The 24055-nt window shown below is 45.3% G+C and overlaps 1 protein-coding gene across 2 annotated transcripts in view; it reads right to left on the minus strand.

Moving 5' to 3' along the window:
* Positions 1 to 19827: 19827 nt before the first annotated feature.
* The window catches only part of SGSH (N-sulfoglucosamine sulfohydrolase), a 68691-nt gene continuing 64463 nt past the window's right edge, over positions 19828 to 24055 (minus strand). Inside the window, exons 8-9 of one of the 2 annotated variants that reach the window (XR_013213323.1) lie at positions 21658 to 23898; positions 19828 to 20401 (exon numbers count right to left, since the gene is read on the minus strand). Coding sequence is in view for 1 of the 2 variants with exons in the window: in XM_077251481.1 (XP_077107596.1) it covers positions 23342 to 23898 (557 nt within the window). In the remaining variant the exon portion in view is untranslated. Of the gene's footprint in view, positions 23899 to 24055 lie in introns of both variants that reach the window. The other variant, XM_077251481.1, reaches the window with a different exon arrangement.

The raw sequence follows: 24055 nt of genomic DNA on the forward strand, positions 1-24055 counted from the left end.
TTGCATCTCTCATCCAGCCACTGACATTTCTGGATTGATGGAGGTGGATCACTGTTGTTTTGGGTATGTGTGAGCTGCAAAGGCACAGGAAACTTGGTCAAAGTTGAAGGAAAGATGAATGCAGCACGTTATCCGCAAATAATGGAGGCAAATTTGCACTCATCTGGAAGCTACACATGGGACGTACTTGGACGTTCCAACGTGACAAAGATCCAAAACACAAGGCCAAGTTGACCTGTCATTGGCTACAGCAGAACAAAGTGAAGGTCCTGGAGTGGCCATCTCAGTCTCCTGACCTCAATATCATTGAGCCACTCTGGGGAAATCTCAAGCACACAGTTCATGCTAGACAGCCCAGGAATTTACAGGAACTGGAGGCTTTTTGTCATGAAGAGTGGGCAGCTTTACCATCTGAGAAAATAAAGAACTTCATCGGCAACTATCACAAAAGACTACAAGCTGTCATTGATGTTAGAGGGGGCAATACATGGTATTAAGAAGTGGGGTATGTGATCTTTTGATCAGGGTCATTTGGATGTTTTGGGTTGTCATTATGATTTAAAAAGAGAAAACAGTAGTTTGACAATAAATGGCTTCACTCAACCACTAACCATGAGTGGAGATAAAGTTTTGGTGTCATCATTCATATTCTCTGAAGAAAGGCCAAGAAAGCAAATATTCTGCCGGTGTATGTAAACTTTTGAGCACAAATGTATTGTGATCCTCTGATATTACCCATCTCCAAATCGGAAATCTTTGTGTTTTTTTTTGCATTTGCTGCACATATGTTGATGTTACAGTAATACCTGATTGATACCCTGTATTTACTTATATGTTTAGTACTCTGAAGAAGGTCGCCATATGACCGAAACATTTGAAATTGATGTACTATCCCTGGACCGCATTAAATCTTTCTATTGAATATTAAGTTGAGTCTAAGTTTCATTACATTATGTTTGTAATTGCAAGCTGCTTCAATGCACCCATAGTCCGCTGTCAGTGTACATCAATTAACTCTGGCACCACCACTGTTATATTCTTAATTTAGTTTATAATCCACCAGCGTTTCAGTTCTCATTATCTTTGGTTATTATTTTCTTATGACCTATAACATTATGGTTAAGCTATGGTAGAACTCTAATCGTATGTTCAGTCTTATACAAACAGGATGGCTATACAGGTTAATTATATTTATTCTAAACTGGGTAAAGTGAAGAAGCAGGATATCGGCATTAACCCTTACCCTGGCAATCCGAACAGTCCCCTGTCAGGAGGTACTTTCAGAAGCCAAAGGCACTAATGGGAGTCATGGAGCCCTTTCAGGCACCCAATGCTCAACCAATGTGTCTTCCTTTCCTGGGGCGGTCCTCATGTGAGCCAGTTTCTTTGTAGCGCTTGATGGTTTTTGCAACTGCACTTGGGGACACTTTCAAAGTTTTCCCAATTTTTCGGACTGACGGACCTTCATTTCTTAAAGTAATGATGGCCACTCGTTTTTCTTTACTTAGCTGCTTTTTTCTTGCCATAATACAAATTCTAACAGTCTATTTAGTAGGAATATCAGCTGTGTATCCACCAGACTTCTGCTCCACACAACTGATGGTCCCAACCCCATTTATAAGGCAAGAAATCCCACTTATTAAAGTGAACCTGTCGCCTGAATTTGGCGGGACAGGTTTGCGGTCATATGGGCGGGGTTTTCGGCAATCTTGCCTTGCGCAGGCGTGTACTACAGAGGACACAGCATGAACTTCAATCCAATATTTCGACCAGCATGCAGCCAGCGGGTAAGGAAAGGGTGAATCAAACACCCGAAAACCCCGCCCATATGACTGCAAACCTGTCCCGCCAAATTCAGGTGACAGGTTCCCTTTAAACCTGTCAGGGCACACCTGTGAAGTGAAAACCATTCCCGGTGACTACCTCTTGAAGCTCATCAAGAGAATGCCAAGAGTGTGCAAAGCAGTCATCAAAGCAAAAGGTGGCAACTTTGAAGAACCTAGAATATAAGACATAACAAAGTGTGAAACAACTGAAATTAAGTATATAATTCCACATGTGTTAATTCATAGTTTTGATGCCTTCAGTGTGAATGTACAATTTTCATAATCATGAAAATACAGAAAAATCTTTAAATGAGAAGGCATGTCCAAACTTTTGGTCTGTACTGTATGTTTTTCTTAATTATGATTTTGTATGTTTGTGATTGGAGGCTTTCTATCACATGACAAACAGGATTTGACATATATAGCCATGCATTGTTTTAACTTGTATGCAATGAATAAGAATTGACTTCTGAAACGCATTTTCCATATTTTTTTTGTCTTGCCCCTGCACATTGGTGCCACTTTTCTGAACTATTTTTAATACTTTTTTTTTTTTGTTACTACGCTGGATTTTCCCCATTTTTCTCCATGGTTCCTTTGACTGCAGCACTGCAGGGTCCTTGTGTGGTTATCTCTGTGAAGGTGAGCTGACTTTTTCTCTTTTTTCGCAGTCTTATATTTTGTTCCGGACGCGGCGGTTACAATTTGTTTTGTTTTTACAGCTGCATGTTAGTGGTGAAACTAAATATTTTTTCCAAATTTTATTGAACTTTTTTTCACACTTGTACATCATCCCACCCCAGGACTGGAATATTTTTCTGTCTGATCGCTGGTCTTATACTTCTGTACTGCATGTGACCTGTCAGATTCACACACATATTCAGCCTGCTTATGGCAGGGGCTAATAGGCCACTGTGGCAACAAGTTGGATTGCCATGACAACTATCATGTGATTGCAGGGTTAAAGAGAGAGTCCTCTCCCTCTGTTAAGCATCCAAATGCTGCTGTCGCAATGTATTGCAGCAACTACAGGGTTAAGTTGTTACAATTGGTGCTAAGCCTGACTATGATGCAGGATGTCGGCAGTCACACACAGCTGACACCCTGCCATACTGTCACCAGGAGGCGCTATTCATTTAATCCTTGGCGCAATAAAAAAATCAGGGTAGAAATTAAGGCTGATTAGTGACCACTGTAAAATAGACGTGTCGACGGTCATTACAGGGTTAATCTCAATTACTTTCACAATTTTAGAAAAATATTTTTTTTTAAGTGTCAAAAAGGAACGAGTCCCACGTCGAGAACGGTCGTAACGGCCACAGCTTCCCTATGGGAAATAACAAATGGAAAAATACATGAATAATCTGCGATTTCACCAATACATGAAGTTTGGATGCAGGTGCAGATAGATGCAGCCTAACCTGATGACAGATCTCTGATCACATGATCAGCAGTTTAGCTACAGAGACTGTTGTTGCTAGGGTACACCGTATGAACAGACAGTTGCAGCGAGGTGGACTGTGCACAGCTCTGAGGATGTGACCAGCAGTAAGCAAGTTCAGCTGCAAAGACAGCCAGACACAGCCTAGCCTGATTCTGGAGACCTCAGATCACATGACCGATACTGAGATACAGCTCTGCTCTGCCTCATTCTGCAGAAAGTAGATACGACCTCCCAGTGGCGTAACTACAAAGTTATGGGCCCCGGTGCGAACTTCCAAATGGGGCCCCCCCCGCCATAAAATTCAATGTAAGCCCCATAGAATACAATGCAGCCCCCCTCATAGTATAATGCAGCCCCTCCATACAGGGGCAGTGACAAAGACACGAGCAAATGGTGACGAGGGGGCAGAGGAGAGGGAACAAGGGGGCAAGGAAGACAGGCACTAGGGGACACATGGGGGCTAGGAGGCAGGGGAGAAGGATACAAGGGGTCTAGTGGGCAAGGGAGACTGACACAAGTGGGCAAGGGAGACTGACACAAAGGGCACACGGGGACTAGTGGACAAGAGAGACTGGCACACGGGGACACGGACTAGTGGGCAAGGGAGACTGACACACGGGGAATAGTGGGCAAGGGAGACTGATACAAGGGGACTAGTGGGCAATGGAGACTGACACACGGGGACAAGGGACAAGCACAAGGGGACAAGGGAGACAGGCACAAGGGGACACATAGGGACTAGTGAGCAAGAGACTGACACAAGGGGACAAGGGATACAAGCACAAGGGGACACACAGGGACAAGTGGGAAAGGGAGACTGACACACAGGGACTAGTGGGCAAAGGAGACTGACACAAGCACAAGGGGACAAAGGAGACTGACACAAGCACAAGGGGACATAGGAGACAGGCACATGGGGACACACAGGGACTAATGGGCAAGGGAGACTGGCACACGGGGACACAAGCATAAGGGAGACAGGCTCAAGGGGACACACAGGGACTAATGGGCAAGGGAGACTGGCACACGGGGACAAGGGACACAAGCATAAGGGGACAAGGGAGACAGGCACATGGGGACACACAGGGACTAATGGGCAAGGGAGACTGGCACATGGGGACACAAGCATAAGGGAGACAGGCTCAAGGGGACTCACGGCCCCCTGACCTGCCAGAGCCGCTTGCAGCTGCGACCGTAGTAGTTACGCCGCTGCCTCACACACACACATACTACAGATATCACACACACACTACAGATATCACACACACACATCATACTACAGATATCACACACACACACACACATCAGTTATTACACACACTACAGATATCACACACACACTACAGTTATCACACACACACACTACAGATATCACACACACACACAGACATACTACAGATATCACACACACACACACATCATACTACAGATATCACACACACACACTACAGATAACACACACACACACACACACACACACACACACTACAGATATCACACACACACACACACACACACATACACACACTACAGATATCACACACACACACACATACACACACTACAGATATCACACACACACACACATCATACTACAGATATCACACACATACTACAGTTATCACACACACACTACAGATACCACACACACACACACACACACACACACACACACACACACCAGAGATACCAGCTCATATACACAACTCACAATCTCCTCTCTGGTACAGGGGTGGCTGATGTAAACCGGCTGCAGCTCCTCAGCTTCTCCTGACTAAGGCTAGTTTCACACTAGCGTCGGGAACAACCCGTCGCTGTGCATCGGGCCGACGTTCCCGACGCTAGTGTGGTCTCCGCCGCACAACGGGGGCAGCGGATGCATTTTTCCCACGCATCCGCTGCCCCATTGTGAGGTGCGGGGAAGTGCGGGGAGGTGGGGGCGGAGTTCCGGCCGCGCATGCGCGGTCGGAAAAAGTGGACCGTCGGGAGCAAAAAACGTTACATGTAAGGTTTTTTTCTCCCGACGGTCCACTACCACACGCCCAAGCGTCGCAAAACGGACGCGACGTTTGGCAATGCGTCGCAAATGCGTCGCTAATGTTAGTCTATGACGAAAAAACGTATCCAGCAAGAACTTTTGCTGGATGCGTATTTTCGGCAAAACGACGCATTTGCGACGTATTGCAGTTAACGCTAGTGTGAAACTAGCCTAAAGCGGCTCTGTCCCGCACCTTCCCCCTGCTCTCGCCTTCTGTCCCGGGGTTATTTTGGCTTTCTCTTAAAGGGAACCTGTCACCCCGTTTTTTCCGTATGAGATAAAAATACTGTTAAATAGGGCCTGAGCTGTGCATTGCAACAGTGTATTTTGTGGACCCCGATTCCCCAACTATGCTGCAGAAATACGTTACCAAAGTAGTCGTTTTCGCCTGTCAATCAGGCTGGTCTGTTCAGATGGGCGTGGTGTCTTCCCCCAGATCTTGCTTAGTTTTCCGTTGGTGGCGTAGTGGTGTGCGCATGCCCAAGGTCCCGAATCCACTGCACAGGGGAGTGAAAATAGCGTGATGTGCGACATTTCATTGGTGATCGGTGGGGGCGGCCATCTTCCTTTGGCCGCGCGTGCGCAGAAGCGGCGCTCTGCTGGCCGCGGCTTCAGGAAAATGGCCGCAGGATGCCGCGCGTGCCCAGATGGAGATCGCGGTGGCCATTTTCCTGAAGCAGAGATGCGACACCTCGTACACACCCGACTCCGCTCCGTACACCCCCGACTCCGCTCCGTACACCTCGTACACACACGGCTCCGCTCCGTACACCTCGTACACACACGGCTCCGCTCCATAAACCTCGTACACACACGGCTCCGCTCCGTACACCTCGTACACACACGGCTCCGCTCCGTACACCTCGTACACACACGGCTCCGCTCCGTACACCTCGTACACACCCGGCTCCGCTCCGTACACCTCGTACACACCCGGCTCCGCTCCGTACACCTCGTACACACCCGGCTCCGCTCCGTACACCTCGTACACACCCGGCTCCGCTCCGTACACCTCGTACACACCCGGCTCCGCTCCGTACACCTCGTACACACCCGGCTCCGCTCCGTATACCTCGTACACACCCGGCTCCGCTCCGTACACCTCGTACACACCCGGCTCCGCTCCGTACACCTCGTACACACCCGGCTCCGCTCCGTACACACCCGGCTCTGCTCCGTACACCTCATACACACCCAGCTCTGCTCCGTACACCTCATGCACACCCGGCTCTGCTCCGTACACCTCATGCACACCCGGCTCCGCTCCGTACACCTCATGCACACCCGGCTCTGCTCCGTACACCTCATGCACGCCCAGCTCTGCTCCGTACACCTCATACACACCCGGCTCCGCACACCTCATACACACCCGGCTCTGCTCCGTACACCTCATGCACACCCAGCTCTGCTCCGTACACCTCATACACACCCGGCTCCGCTCACCTCATACACACACTGCTCTGCTACATCCACCCAAACCCCTCCTGACCTCACACAAAAGCTTACCCTCCTCCAGCATGATGACAAACAGCACTGCACTACTGTCCTGCACTACACGGAAGCCCTTGATCATGTGACTCAAACTCCTCCCCTCCTGTGACCTCATCACAGGTCCTGTGCGCACAGAGCAGTGGCAGCTATAGTTGTGGTGTGCGGCTCTCTGCGGTGGAGGGGCTGTGCTGCGGGTCAAGTGCAGTCCCACCCGTGATCGCGAGTGCACGCGCAGCAGGGCCTGTAAGGAAGAATTATTTAAAGGGCCGGCGGCCCATTTTGTAGCTTAGAGTTCTTAGGAGCCCGCCCAGTCTGCTGGACTGGGTGGGCCCCTAAGCACTGCGGGCCCCGTCGCAATTGCGACCCCTGCGACCGCGGTAGTTACGCCCCTGCGACCTCCAGTACCGCAACCTTGATCACATGACCAGAGCTACTGAGACAGATCAGAAGCGGATTGGCTACCATGGAGTGTCTTCACTATGCGCCTGACCCTGCATGATGATGCTGTTAAACCTGTAACTAGGGGGTGTGGCTAGTATCCCAGTGCCCCTGAAGATGATGCAGAACAGTGAAACCTGGTGCAGGACATGGGCGGAGCCTATAGCAGTTACTAATAGCATCGGTGATGCTTGACCTCCATTCTATTCATTGTCTTGGCTTTCTTCATCAGTCCCATAACCAATGAATAGATAGCGATCAGGCAGGTGCGGCTTCCTACCATTCAAGATGGGGAACTGCAAAGCCCAGTTAAACTGATCAAGGACCCCATTCTCAGGAACGCTTGGAGTCCCAGTGGTCAGTAAGTTTCCCCTCTACCCTATTGCTAGTGGAAACTTTGCACTCTAGTGCCACCTAGTGACCTGGCATGTCCCTCTCCACAAGGAGAAAACTAACCCCTTATCATATACACTGCTCAAAAAAATAAAGGGAATACTAAAATACCACATCCTAGATATCTCTGAATGAAATATTCCAGTTGCATATTTTTATTCATTGCATAGTGGAATGTGTTCAGAACAATAAAACATAACAATTATCAATGTAAATCAAAGTGAATAACCCATGGAGGTCTGGATTTGGAATGATACTCAAAAATCTAATTACAGGCTGATCCAACTTCAGTGGAAATGCCTCAAGACAAGGAAATGATGCTCAGTAGTGATAAGCGAATATACTCGTTGCTCGGGTGATCTCCGAGTATTTGTTAGTGTTCGGAGATTTTGCTTTTGTTGATTCAGCTGCTTGATTTACAGCTAATAGCCAGCCTAAGTACATGTGGGGGTTGCCTGGTTGCTAGGGAATCTCCACATGTAATCAAGCTGTCTAGTAAACGCAAATTATCCAGCTGCGGCAAGGAAAGCTAAATCTCCGAACACTAACAAATACTCGGAGACCACACGATCGTGCTCGGGAAAACCCGAGCAACGAGTATATTCGCTCATCACTAATGCTCAGTAGTGTATGTGGCCTCCATGTGCCTGTATGATCTCCCTACAACACCCTGGGCATGCTCCTGATGAGGCGGATGGTCTCCTGAGGGATCTCCTACCAGACCTGGACTAAAGCATTCGCCAACTCTTGGACAGTCTGTGGTGCAACGTAACATTGGTGGATGGTGCGAAACATGATGTCCCAGATGTGTTCAATCGGATTCAGGTCTGGGGAACGGGTGGGCCAGTCCATAGCTTCACTGCCTTCATCTTGCAGGAACTGCTGACACACTCCAGCCACAGGAGGTCTAGCATTGTCCTGCATTAGGAGGAACCCAGGGCCACCCGCACCAGCATATGATCTCACAATGGGTCTGAGGATCTCATCTCTGTACCTAGTGGCAGTCAGGCTACCTCTGGCGAGCACATGGAGGGCTGTGCGGCCCTCCAAAGAAATGCCACCCCACACCATTACTGACCCACTGCCAAACCGGTCATGCTGAAGGATGTTGCAGGCAGATCGCTTTCCACGGCATCTCCAGACTGTCACGTGCTCAGTGTGAATCAGCTTTCATCTGTGAAGAGCACAGGGCACCAGTGGCAAAGTTGCCAATCCTGGTGTTCTGTGGCGAATGCCAAGCGTCCTGCATGGTGTTGGGCTGTGAGCACAACCCCCATCTGTGGATGTCAGACACTCAGACCATTTGCATGGAGTCCGTTTCTAACTGCAGACACATGCACATTTGTGGCCTGCTGGAGGTCAGTTTGCAGGGCTCTGGCAGTGCTCCTCCTGTTCATCCTTGCACAAAGGCTGAGGTAGCGGTCCTGCTGCTGGGTTGTTGCCCTCCTACGGCCCCCTCCATGTCTCCTGGTGTACTGACCTGTCTCCTGGTAGCGCCTCCAGCCTCTGGACACTACGCTGACACAGCAAACCTTGCCACAGCTCGCATTGATAGTGCAGCTCATCCAGGATGGCATATCTGAGCCACTTGTGTGCGTTGTAGAGTCCATCTCATGCTACCACTAGTGTGAAAGCACAACCAACATTCAAAAGTGACCAAAACATCAGCCAGAAAGCATTGGTACTGAGATGTGGTCTGTGGTCCCCACCTGCAGAACCACTCCTTTATTGAGTGTGTCTTGATAATTGCCAATAACTTCCATCTGTTGTCTATTCCATTTGCCCAACAGCATGTGAAATTGATTGTCAAACAGTGTTGCTTCCTAAGTGGACAGTTTGATTTCACAGAAGTTTGATTTACTTGGAGTTATATTCTGTTGTTTAAGTTTTCCCTTTATGTTTTTGAGCAGTGTATGTGTATATGTTTTGCCTAAAATGGAAAGGAGATGTGTTATCTTTTAACTTTAGGCCTTTTAGAGATCATTTAATCCTCAACTTGCTTAACTGTTCACAATAACAGTAATTTTTTTTTTTTAACAATACATTTTTATTGAAGTTTGCATATATGATACAGGAAAAGAAGAAACTTTAGTATTATCATATAGTACATTACGTCATAACAAGGGGGTAACAGTCCTTCATTTATGTTCTGGTAACTGGCAATAAACTTAAGACGAGTCATATCAAAGGACGAGTGTAAAAACGACAAAAACACACACAAAAGGAGGGACAAGGGTTAGGGGAGGGGGAATGGAAGGGGGATCGAGAAGAGGTTATAATAAATCCATACCCATTTGGGTAATTTTAATCAGAAGCCTGAGGACTACGGTTAGATAGTCGAGATACCGGAATAGCGAAAGGGGTGTGGCTGGCGTATTCTGCCCAGGGGAGCCAAGTAAGTTTGAATCTCTCTACTTTGTCAGTGAGTTTAGCTGATAATTTTTCGTTTACCATGTACCATGATAAACGAGATTTAACTCCCGACAAATCCAAGCCAGGTTTTTTCCAAGCCGAGGCTATAGTTTGTTTGGCTGCTAAGAAAATAAACGTGATAAGGGCTCGGGAATATTTAGAAATATTGGGGATACGCTTGTTTAGTAGGGCTTCCCAGGGTTTTTTCCTAAGGCTGATATTTGTTATTGAGAGAATCAAGTAGTATACCCTGGTCCAAAACCTTCGAGCCGTTGGGCATAGCCACCAAATATGAAGCATATCTCCTATAGAGTTACATCCCCGAAAACAGTTTGGAGAGTAATTAGCGACTGCCTTCGCCACTCTAGCTGGGGTCTCTAGCATGAGGGTGTTAAGCAAGCCTCCAGTGGAGGAAGACCAAATCTGGGTCCATTCCGAGTCCGTCAGGGTTGAACCAATATCAGACTCCCAGCGAGAGGTGTAGCCTAGGCACTGCCTGTGGGTTGGAGAGTTGATGTGTGAGTAAAGAAGGGATATGATACCTGGAGCATGTGGGTTTTGGCGGCATCTCTGTTCAAAGGGGGTGAAGGAATAGGGGGGGTAGAGTTTCTTAGTAGAGATTGAACAAAATTTTTAAGTTGCAAGTATCGAAATATTTCTCTTGGTGGGAGATGGTATTTTTCACTCAAAGCAGAAAATGGGATGAGCCCATCCACATTGATGAGATGGTGAACTCTCGTTATTCCCGCCGCGACACATAGTCGGAAGTCCCTAAGGGAATCCACTCCCGGGGGGAACTGGGCATTACCCCACAAGGGGGCCAAGGGTAGGAATGAAGATATTAAATGTGAGGAAAATTTTAATGAGTCCCAGATTCTGAGAGAGTGAACCATGATGGGGTTAGTGATTTCTCTCCGGTGTGTTGGGAGAGTCCAGAGCAACGCATCTAGGGTACTCAAGTGGAGTTCTGAGGCCTCTAGAGCTAGCCACAGGGGGGGCTCGGAGTAGGCATGGTACAACGTCAGTTGACCAAGTTGGGCTGCTTGATAATATTTTGAGAGGTTTGGTACCCCCAATCCCCCTTTTAGACGATGGCGATAAAGGGTGGCTCTATTAACCCTAGGGAGACCCTCCCTCCAAACAAAGGTATTAATCACTCACTGAGCTATTTTAAGGTATTGTGTGGGGACCGAGACTGGGAAGACCCGAAATAGATAAAGTAATTTAGGGAGTATAGTCATCTTTAGTGCGCGTACTCTGCCGAGCCAGGAGAGGTTAAGTTTGCCCCATGACTGGAGTATTGATCGAATTTTACGGAGCATATGAGGATAATTAGCCGCGTATAATGAGCCGTACTCTGAAGTAAGTTTCACTCCTAAATAGTCCAAATGGTTAGAGGTCCACTGAAACGGGAAATCCTGTTTTAGCAATGTGATAGTGGAGGAAGGGAGAGTGATGTTCATAGCATAGGATTTAGAGGGATTAATTTGTAGACCTGACATGTGTTCAAAGTTATTAAGAATTTGAAGTAGGGCAGGAAGGTATGACCGAGGAGATGTTAGGAGGAGCAGCATGTCGTTAGCAAACAAGAAAAGTTTATGGGGGACTGATGCTATGGTGACTCCCTGGATGGATGAATTGAGTCGAAGGTGTATCGCCAAGGGTTCAAATGCTAAAAGAAATAATATAGGTGATAAGGGACAGCCTTGGCGAGTGCCTCTATGAATAGGGAAATGCGGGGAGGAGAAGCCGTTGTATCGTACATATGCAGAAGGGGAGCTATAAAGGGCCTGAATCATTGTAAGAAAGTAAGGAGGAAAACCCCATTTCCGCAAGACTGCAAACAGATAAGACCAAGAAAGAGTCAAAGGCTTTTTTTAATGTCAAGCGACAATAACATGCTTGGTAAATTGCGCTGTTTGCAATGATGCAACAGGTGAGAGACTCTTCTTATATTATTTGATGCTTGTCTATTGAGAACGAAACCTACCTGGTCTCTATGTATTATGGCTCCCAGACCCAAGTTTAGACGTTGGGATAGAATCTTAGCTAATATTTTAAGGTCTATGTTAATTAGGGATATTGGTCTGTAGTTAGACCATACTAACTGATCAGAATTAGGCTTTGGTATCATAGACACAGCTGCTATTAATGATGCCTCTCCAGGTTTATTACCTTCTCTAAAGGAGTTAAAGTAATTGGTAAGATGGGGTATCAGAAGTGGGGCATATTTTTTATAATATAGGGCTGTAAAACCGTCTGGGCCGGGCTTTTTATTAACTTTCAATTGTTGGATAGCTAACTCTATGTCGTTAGAGGAAATAGGTTGGTTCAGCGAGTCAATCAAACTTGGGTCAAGAGCTGGGAGTGGGACGGAGTCCAAGAAAGCTTCCAGCTCCCCTGAATCGACAGTTGAGGTGGCGCTATATAATTGTTTTAATTTCTGCTGAAACAATTGCGTAATCTTCAGCGGGTTGGACGTGATTCCTGAGGGGGTACGTAATCTTACTGGGGGACGGGGTTGGGGTAGGCATTTTAACCGACGTGCTAAATTAGAGTTGTTTTTATTATTGAGGGCATAAAACCGTTGTTGGGACCAGCGTAAGGCTCGGTCAGCGTTTTCAGATAGACAGAGGTCAAGTTCAGTTCGGGCATGGGAGAGATTTCTATATATGTCAGGGGATGGCGAATTCTTTAATTGAGTCTCAAGCACTGATACCCTGTCCTCCAATTCAGCCATCTTCGCACATCTCTCTTTTTTCCTGCGGGAGGCCACTTGAATACAGAGGCCTCTCAATACTGCCTTATGCGCTTCCCACAAAGAAATAGGGGAAGAAGTTGATTGAAATTAAAAGGCCACCTAGAAGAGTATTTTTCTTTAAATCTTCAAATTGATATCAGGGTAGGAGAGCAGAGAGTCGTTCAGGATCCAATTATATGATAGCGGTTTAGGGTGCAGCGCGGAACATATAAGCAAGATTGGGGAATGATCAGACCATGGGGTGGAAAGGATGGAGACATTAGAGATGTTAGGAATGAAGGATGGATGGGCAAATATGTGGTCTATTCTGGTATAGACTAAGTGTCGCGGGGAAAAATACGTATAATCTCTCTGTGAGGGGTGTAAGTCCCTCCACAAGTCCACCCACTGGTATTGGGAGAGGAGTTTATTAAGAGAGGACGAGTCTGCCGACGGGAGAGGCGATGGAATAGTAAGGGATTGTGTAATTGATGACCTATCCAAATGGGGTTTGAATATACAGTTAGAATCACCGCACAGTACCGTAGCTCCTTGGGCATGCTCGGTGATTAATTCACATAATTGAGAGAAAAAAGCGGTTTGATGGGTGTTAGGGGCATAGTACGAAACGATAGTTACCAGTTCGTCCGAAATGGTGCCTGTAACTATCAAGTAACGACCTTCTTTATCGGCTACTAAAGATTTAAAGCCAAAAGGGACGGACCTTTTAAAGCAAATGGCAACGCCTTTAGTCTTATTTGGGGCAGTAGCTAAATAATATAATGGGTAGGAAGCGGATAAGAACTTAGGATAAGAACTGGCAGAGAAGTGTGTCTCTTGGAGACAGACCACGTCAGCCCGTTGAGACCTATAATAGCGAAAGGCCTTGGTACGTTTGTGTGGAGAATTAAAACCGCGTACATTATGTGAAATGATCGTTAGCGGCATGATAAAGAGATGTGGGGTTCGCCTATGGTAGCCATCTTTCGTGGTTTGGGGTTGGAAATGAAAGAGTCCTCTAGGTTCAGGCAAGATAGATAGTGTTTACTCGCGTGGGGAATGGGGGAGGAGGAGTGGATGGTCGGGTATAACTGGGATACAAGGGTAACAGGGGAAACCGTAACATTAGCCAAGCACAACATGCTAAGCAGCAGTGTATAGGGACATAAGGACAATTCAGGGACAACGCAATTTAAAGTAGACCTAGTAATTAAGTGTGAAGGAAGGGTAGGGTAGATGGGGAAAGCTGGATATATGGAGCGCCAATAAGGCCTAGCAATATATCGGGTCTACATGTAGGCTGCGAACTGTGCCAGCCCTGTAGGGGTGGTTATTAAGAAAGAACTTACAGCTATTATGGAATACCAAAACAAAACAAGGCATAAAGTTAGTATCAATAACCTTATAACACAAATAAAACAACAGTGCATTATAAGAAAAATAGACCTTCTTAGGCACTCCTAGCTGGTAAAATAACAAATCAAATCTGGATTCCCAGTAAACGTCCAATAGAGGCCAAAGGTACTGAAGAATCATATAAAAGAAACTGGAAAACAAACCCAAACTGTGAAGTGAAAAAAAAAAAACATTAGTATGCATCAATAGCATTAACACGAACTTTTCTGTCTGCTAAGAAAAACAGTCAAAAGATAATATTAACACCAAAGGATTCTAAAGCTGCAGTTTGAATTGCCTAGGTGTGGATCAAAGCTCCAGGAGGAGCTATAATAATCGTTGGGTCTCAAGGGGGGCCCGATGAGGCCTGCAGCTCAGATCGTCTGTCTCCCGACCGCGGCAATGACGATGACGGTTGTGAGGCAGGTGAGGGGGGATTCATAAGCTGTAGCTTGGTGAGGCAGCGGCTCGCGCCCTCCGGGGAAAGGACCGTGTGTACCATCTCACCGTGAGTAAACATCAATTTAAAGGGGAATCCCCAACGATACTTAATGTTTTTGGAACGTAAAACTTCCAAGTATGGTCTCATTGCCCGTCTTTTTGCAATCGTAGTAGGGGCCAGGTCCGGGAACAGTTCGTAGGAGTGCCCCTGGAAAACCAAAGATGTAGAATTTCTTGCAGCTTGGAGAAGTTGATCTTTAGTTTTATAATAATGTAGCTTTAAGATTATGTCTCTCGGGGGGCCATTGGGGTTTTTCCTGGTTAAGGCTCTGTGAATGCGGTCCATCTCAAGGCGTTCAATATAAATGCCGGGTAGAAGTTCTTGGAACAGAGCTGTGGCCGTTGACTGGAGGTCTGTAATGGACTCCGGCAGGCCTCTAATTCTGATATTGCTTCTACGGGCTTGATTCTCGAAATCCTCTAGTTTATTGTTGAGGGTATACACTCACTGGCCACTTTATTAGGTACACCTGTCCAACTTCTTGTTAACACTTAATTTCTAATCAGCCAATCACATGGCGGCAACTCAGTGCATTTAGGCATGTAGACATGGTCAAGACAATCTCCTGCAGTTCAAACCGAGCATCAGTATGGGGAAGAAAGGTGATTTGAGTGCCTTTGAACGTGGCATGGTTGTTGGTGCCAGAAGGGCTGGTCTGAGTATTTCAGAAACTGCTGATCTACTGGGATTTTCACGCACAACCATCTCTAGGGTTTACAGAGAATGGTCCGAAAAAGAAAAAAAATCCAGTGAGCGGCAGTTCTGTGGGTGGAAATGCCTTGTTGATGCCAGAGGTCAGAAGAGAATGGGCAGACTGGTTCGAGCTGATAGAAAGGCAACAGTGACTCAAATCGCCACCCGTTACAACCAAGGTAGGCCTAAGAGCATCTCTGAACGCACAGTGCGTCGAACTTTGAGGCAGATGGGCTACAGCAGCAGAAGACCACACCGGGTACCACTCCTTTCAGCTAAGAACAGGAAACTGAGGCTACAATTTGTACAAGCTCATCGAAATTGGACAGTAGAAGATTGGAAAAACGTTGCTTGGTCTGATGAGTCTCGATTTCTGCTGCGACATTCGGATGGTAGGGTCAGAATTTGGCGTAAACAACATGAAAGCATGGATCCATCTTGCCTTGTATGGAGCATCTTTGGGATGTGCAGCCGACAAATCTGCGGCAACTGTGTGATGCCATCATGTCAATATGGACCAAAATCTCTGAGGAATGCTTCCAGCACCTTGTTGAATCTATGCCACGAAGAATTGAGGCAGTTCTGAAGGCAAAAGGGGTCCAACCCGTTACTAGCATGGTGTACCTAATAAAGTGGCCGGTGAGTGTATATCTCCTCATGAAGCGACTCCATATGTTTTTCCTGGGTGGCAAGATTGGTTAGAGCAGAGTCCATTTTATCTTCTAAGTCAGAGGTGCGAGATCCCAGCTCCCTAATCTCTTTCGTTAGGTCTTTAGTCAGTTTATCGGACATTTTGGATAATTCCGTATGTAAAATAGACTGAAATTGAGAGAGTAGGGCATTGTGGTCCGGAGTTGGGGTACTAGGGACCCTGGTGGTAGAGGCTGGAATTGTATCTGGCTCTGTTCCGTCCATTATGGAAGAATTAGAGGATTCAGACTGGGAGTGTGGCCCAGGGGACATAGTATAGACCATTATTTTTAATCTTTAAAGACTCCATAATAACAGGGTCTGTACCACAGGACTGGCGTATAGCAAATGTGGTGCCAATATTCAAAAAAGGGGCAAAAACTGAACTCGGTAATTATAGGCCAGTAAGCTTAACCTCTACTGTGGGTAAAATCCTGGAGGGCATTCTAAGGGATGCTATGCTGGAGTATCTGAAGAGGAATAACCTCATGACCCAGTATCAGCACGGGTTTACTAGGGACCGTTCATGTCAGACTAATTTGATCAGCTTCTATGAAGAGGTAAGTTCCGGACTGGACCAAGGGAACCCAGTGGACGTAGTATATATGGACTTTTCCAAAGCTTTTGATACGGTGCCACACAAAAGGTTGTTACATAAAATGAGAGTAATGGGGATAGGGGAAAATATGTGTAAGTGGGTTGAGAGCTGGCTCAGGGATAGGAAACAAAGGGTGGTTATTAATGGAGCACACTCGGACTGGGTCACGGTTAGCAGTGGGGTACCACAGGGGTCAGTATTGGGCCCTCTTCTTTTTAACATATTTATTAATGACCTTGTAGGGGGCATTCAGAGTAGAATTTCAATATTTGCAGATGACACTAAACTCTGCAGGGTAATCAATACAGGGGAGGACAATTTTATATTACAGGATGATTTATGTAAACTAGAAGCTTGGGCTGATAAATGGCAAATGAGCTTTAATGGGGATAAATGTAAGGTCATGCACTTGGGTAGAAGAAATAAGATGTATAACTATGTGCTTAATTCTAAAACTCTGGGCAAAACCGTCAATGAAAAAGACCTGGGTGTATGGGTGGATGACAAACTCATATTCAGTGGCCAGTGTCAGGCAGCTGCTACAAAGGCAAATAAAATAATGGGATGCATTAAAAGAGGCATAGATGCTCATGAGGAGAACATAATTTTACCTCTATACAAGTCACTAGTGCGACCACACTTAGAATACTGTGCACAGTTCTGGTCTCCGGTATATAAGAAAGACATAGCTGAACTGGAGCGGGTGCAGAGAAGAGCAACCAAGGTTATTAGAGGACTGGGGGGTCTGCAATACCAAGATAGGTTATTACACTTGGGGCTATTTAGTTTGGAAAAACGAAGACTAAGGGGTGATCTTATTTTAATGTATAAATATATGAGGGGACAGTACAAAGACCTTTCTGATGATCTTTTTAATCATAGACCTGAGACAGGGACAAGGGGGCATCCTCTACGTCTGGAGGAAAGAAGGTTTAAGCATAATAACGGACGCGGATTCTTTACTGTAAGAGCAGTGAGACTATGGAACTCTCTGACGTATGATGTTGTAATGAGTGACTCATTGCTTCAATTTAAGAGGGGACTGGATACCTTTCTGGAAAAGTATAATATTACAGGGTATATATATTAGATTCCTTGATAAGGCGTTGATCCAGGGAACTAGTCTGATTGCCGTATGTGGAGTTGGGAAGGAATTTTTTTCCCCATGGTGGAGTTACTCTTTGCCACATGGGGTTTTTTTGCCTTCCCCTGGATCAACATGTTAGGGCATGTTAGGTTAGGCTATGGGTTGAACTAGATGGACTTACAGTCTTCCTTCAACCTTAATAACTATGTAACTATATAGTATCTTCTAGATCAGTCAGCGCCTGGAACCGATTGCTAGCGTACCTGGAATTAGTTCTACGCTGCCTAGTCATGGGAGCGGTGGGATTAGGGAGAGAATCACAGTATTATACGACCAGCTTAAAAAGATAGAAAGATAGAATCAAGGGAAATACATGCTGTACGTTGTCCCTTACAGGGGTTGGGGGGGGTGCTGGTTTCAGGCCATTAATTCCGACTCAGTAAACTTTTATGGTGTTCTGAGGATTAGAAGGTGGTGACAGTTCCTTCAGGCGGCCAGTAGGTGTCAGCACAGGATCACATATCTGAGAATTAAGCAGTCTGCAATCCTTCACTATTCACCAAGGTACAGACCCTGCAATCTGCGTTTTCAAGTCTTTTAAAATGGAGGGTGTTAGGATGTTGCGTTGTTTCCTTAGAGGCTGAGGTCTTTTCTATTACTTTAGTGCTTGGGCCTTTAGATGAAAATGGCGCCAATATAAGTATGCAGACTGTCCGTTCCCTGAATTCCCTCTCCGGCGCTGTTAATAAAGAGGGAGGTGGAGTGCCCCCTGACAGACTTATTTAGTTAGTAAGTTTTCTTCCCAGGCGACTCTAAATACAGGGATCTCCCAGCACTCAGGCCCGACTCCACAGTATCCCTCTCCAGGGGAGGCCAGTCGCGCCTTGCATTTCCTATCTATGGGGAAGCTTCTTAAAGGGAGAGCACCCCGAGTACAACAGCACGGCCCGTCCTACCTCAGAAAATGCGGCACAAGGAGAGTCACCACAGCAATCGGCGCTCCTCCACTCACCGCCGTCGGGCGGACTCGGCCCCGCTGTCGGCACCCCTCCGCAGAACACACCGGAGCACCAGGCGGCCGGCGATATGGCAGGTAAGCAGACGCAGCCTTGGGGAGGCGGCTCCGGATCCTCGGCACGTAGGTGCCAATCTGTCCCACTGAGACCAAGCGCCAGCCTCACAGCGAGCACAGAGGCCGCGGCGCCGCTTTCTTCGGCAGCGGATCTCCCCCAGCAGAGCCACCGGGTCCCAGGTAGATGGGGGTGGGATCCTCTCTTGCCTCACTGAATTCGGTTTTCTTTAATAGGAGGATGAGGTTCGGCAGGTCCACAGGCGAGTGGTGGGCCGTATTCTCTCCTGTCAGGCTTCAGGCCTGTTTGCAGGCCTCAGATTTCCAGCGGGCCTAGAGTGTAAATATGCGGTCAATATGATCAATCAACGACTCTAGGGTCCAGAGGCAGACGTGCTTTGCCTCTAGGTGTATGGATGAGTCCACAAAACCCTCGGATTGATTAGATTGCAAGATCTATCAGTTGAGCACAAGGAGAGTGTGTCCTGCTCCTCCTGATGCTAGCCACGCCCCTTACAATAACAGTAATTTTGACCAGTAGTGCCCAAACTTTTACATGCCACTGTATGTACGAACTAATCTCCAGATATATGGTATTCCTGCACGTAATCTCCAGTTTTCACAAGATCTCCTACTCTCTTCCACTCTCGTACACTCTTCACTCAAACGCCTTCCAAGACTTCTCCAAAGGATCCGCAACCATCTGGAATTCTGTACCCCAACATGCCCAATTGTCTCCAACATTCAGAATGCAGCTTGTAATGACTCCGCTGCCACCTCACCACAACCCGAGCTGCTGCAACCCCCAACCTACTGTCTCTTTCTCCATTATCCTGTAGACTATAAAACCGCAAGGGCAGGTTCTTCTCACCTTCTGTTCCAGTCTGTCACTGTTATATTGTTCATTGTGATATATATTTGTGTTTTGCATACCTTGGAATTAAGGATGCTCTAATAATAAACAATGATAATAATAAAAACAGGCATGCAAAAACAATGATGCAACATACGAAAATTAAAAAAAATAGTTTTTATTGCATTAAGGAAACAAAATTACAAAATATATTTGCATTTACAATTAGAATATAACTGAACAAGTAAATCAGTTGCCTGGCTCAAGAACGACTCTACCTATGCAGTGGCTTGTGAAAGTATTCACCCCCTTAGCTTCTTACCCATTTTGTTACATTACAAAGTGGTTAAATATTTTTGTAATTCTATTTGGGTGTGATGCATTAGCATTACATAATCTAACTTGGTAAAGTGTAGAGATAAAAATTTAGGGATCAAATAACTATAAATTGGCATGTGCATATGTCCCATGCTTAGAGAAAGGAAGCCCACCTGTGCGCAATATAAATGTCACATGGCCTGTCAGTATATACACACCTTTTCTGAAAGCCCGAAGAGGCTTCATGACCTTGCACATATCCATATGTTCAAGTCAGTAGGTAGTTACCAACCTTGGACATATGGATACATCCAGGCAATTTTGCACTCACAGGGGCTGTGCGTGTGCGTTCTCCACCGGGTGTCAGCTGATTCTGACAGCAGACAACTGGCACTCAGTGCCAGGAGCGGTGCACTTTAACGCCCTAAATTATGGGATTGCAGCATTCAGAAGGCAGACAGAGGGAGGAAGCCCCCGCTACCTTCCAATCGGTGCCCCCGTGACGTCATTACAGGGACCCGATCATTGCCATAATGACCCGATTTCGTCACCACAACATAAGGGGCACCAGGCACTAGCAAGATAATAACCGTAGATCATGCGCAGTGCATGATCTAACTAATTTGTGTCTGCAGGGTTTTAAAGGTTATATAGCAAAGCATTATTTGTGCATTGCAATACTTTATAGCAACAATCAGACTGCAGAAAGTGAAAGTCCCGTAGTAAAAAAGTGCTAAGTAAAAAAAAAAGTGTAAACATTAAAAAAAAAAAAAATCACAAAGTAATAATATAAACAATTATATATCTTTATTTTACACATATTGTACCCACAAGTAAATATTTTTATGAAAAAAAAACATAATACGTTTGGTATCGCCGTGTCCGGAATGACCAGACCTATAAAACTGACCCACTAGTTAACCCCTCTGAACACTGTAAAAACAAAATCAAAACCGAGACAAAACACGATGCTTTATCATACCGCTGAACAAAAAGTGGAATAAAACTGGTATAGCTGAAAATGTCATATTGTCACGCATAAAACAAGCCGCCATATAGCTCCATCAGCGGGAAAAAAAAGTTATAGCTCTCAGAATAAAGCGATGCAAATTTTTTTTCTATAAAATAGTTATGTAAATGCGCCAAAACAAACAAAAAAATATATAAATGTGGTGTCATTGTAATCGTACTGACCCGAAGTATAAAGCTGCCTTATCAATTTGACCACAGGTGGAACGGCATAAACCCTCACCCAAAAATTATTCCTGAATTCCTGTTTTTTAGTTCATTCTGCCTCCCAAACTTCAGAATAGTAAGCGATCAAAAAATTTCAGAAAATGGTACCAATAAAAACATCAACTCGCCCCGCAAAAAAAAAAAAACCTCACATGAATTTGTATGGAAAAATCATAGCTCTTAAAATATGGTGCTGCAAAAAACTTGTTTTTGCAATAAAAAGCATATTTTTAGTGTGTGACAATAAATCTGGTACTGCTGTAATCGAACTGACCTGAAGAATAAAGTTGTCTAATCACTTATACAGTATGAGGAACGTAGTAAAAAAAAATAAATAAAAATGTTTTTCACCTGCTGTTGATTTGTTTATTCTGCCTCCCAAAGATAGCAGTAAGGCTCACATTTATTCTGATCTCTCCGCTGAGCGCTTGCACTGGGGTTTTTACACAGAAATCTCTGAAATATATGATTCAGATGGAACCCCAGGCAGAAGATTCTCTATAATGAGGCAGATGGAGTCACTGTGGATGCCGTCTGGTGCTGTCCATCTTTTTAGGCGTGCATACAAGCGCGGTCTGCCACAGTTTTGTGCACTTCTGAAAAGAAGTACAACACTGAACAGGGTCCAGATGGAGCTCAGAGTAACTCTGCAGCCTCAATATACGAAATGGATACCTCGGGTTTCATCTGAATCACGTCACTCAGAGATTTAGATGGAAACCCCAAAGTAAGTGCTCAGTGTTGAGCGCATTATAAATGTGATCCAAATGTTATGTAAAATGTTGCAAAAAAAAAAAAAAAAAAAGGCTTCAAATCAATCCACAAAAAAAGTTCCCACTCGGGTCCACTATCTGATATTGGAAATATTGGGGGCTTCCACATTAATGGTAGTACAAAAGCTCTGGAAAAACGAAGTGGCTCCTTGCCCACTAAAAGAAATTCAGCAAATTCTGCACTCCCAAATCCAAATGCCCCCTCCTTTCTGAACCCCAGTGTGCCAAAATCACATTTAGCATCAACATGTTTGGCATTTCTATAGTGATGACAGCCCACTTAATTTACAGGTACATGTCTCCAGGAGCATGAGTTGGTCACTACAACGTACTGGCCACTACAATGGCAGTTTGCAATTTTCACTCAGCAACATCCACTGCTTCTTGTTTCTGGAAAACACCCATGGGGTTAAAATAGTTACTACATCTGTAGATAAATTTCCAAAGGGGTATAATTTCCAAAATGGGGTCACTTGAGGGAGGATTCTGCTTTTCTAGCATTTAGGGGCTCTGTGTATAGAGTCTGCAAACTATTCTATGTAAATCTGAACTCCAGGAGGCAAATAGTGCTCCGTCACTCCCAAGTCTTGCCATGTGGCTAAGCAGTACTGTACAGCCACATATTGGGTATGTCTACATTCAGCAGAAATTGTGGGACAAATATTTTTCCCATTTCCCCTTGTGAAAATGTAAAATCTAGGGCTAAAAATAAATTTTGGTAGTAAAAATGTAATTATTTTTTCTTCACAGCCCAATGGTATAAAATTTGGTGACACACCTGTGGTGTCAATATGATCACTGCACCCCTAGATGAATTCACTGAGAAGTGTAGTTTGTAAAATGGGGTCACTTATGGGGGGGATTCTGCTGTTCTGGCACGTCACGGGCTCTACCAATGTGACACAGCACCCTCAAACCAGTCCAGTAAAATCTGAAATCTAATATGGCGCTTCTTCCCTTCTGAGCTTTGCACTTGCCTCAGAAGAAGTTTTTCACTACACATGGGGTATCAGTGTACTCAGGAGAAATTGCACAATTTTTTAGGTCAATTTTGATTTGTTACCCTCATGAACATAAAAAATTTGGGGCCAAAATATTTTTTTGAGGTGAAAAATTTGATTTTTTTTTAATTTCACAAGTCTATATTATAAACTTCTATGAAGCATCTTGGAGTTCAAAGGTGCTCACCACACAGCTAGATACATTCATTGAGGGTTCTAGTTTTTATTACAGGTTTTTTTTTTTATTATAATACTCTCTATTACCTGATTTGCATAGATAAAAATGATAAACATCAGTTTATATGTTCCTCAGAAAGCATCAGTCAAGATCCACAATTGGTACATTACAGTTCATTATGAAGTGGCCTACACTGTGGGTCCAATTTCTCTTCCAGAACGCCATCAGGTGCACAAACCCAAGGATCTGATGTTTCCCACTGCCATTTTCGCAGCATTTCTTGCATAGTTTGCAAAACATTATAGTATTCTGGATCTCCAGCAATGTTCCTTACCTCATTAAGGTCTTTTGACCGGTCATATAGCTCCCATCGATCTCTGTAATAATAGTTATGAAGTGTCTTAAACCAGTTTGTTGGCTGGCCAGAAGTAGTTCTATTCATTAAATCTTGAAATGTAGGAGAAACATAAAAATCTTGATCGATGGGGAAGGGCATCTTGAAATTCAGATTGTGTATGAGTAAATACTGCATGTGCTGAACTGATCTCATCGGATAGTACATAGTGATTTCATGATGAGACTGGCTGCCAAACACGGTGGTCCACGGCTGTTCAGCCTCCAGAACAGAAAGAAGTGACTTTCCGGTAAGTTTTACACCCTTTCCAAATAGCTTGTAATCAGGATATGGAATGGAGAACCAGTGTAGAACCGTTGGTGTGATATCTGAGCAAAAGAAGAATAAGAAACATTATGATTTCCTAAATGCTAGTTTATAACAGCCATCCACGAAGCCCAAAAGGTTCCCCAGGATTAACAACCGCTAGAAAGATTGGTAATATACTCTCCTCAACATTAAAACTGCAACACCAAGGAGGAGAAG

The sequence above is a fragment of the Ranitomeya variabilis genome, chromosome 4 (genome assembly GCF_051348905.1).
Source record: "Ranitomeya variabilis isolate aRanVar5 chromosome 4, aRanVar5.hap1, whole genome shotgun sequence".
In the NCBI taxonomy this organism is placed as follows: Eukaryota; Metazoa; Chordata; class Amphibia; order Anura; family Dendrobatidae; genus Ranitomeya; species Ranitomeya variabilis.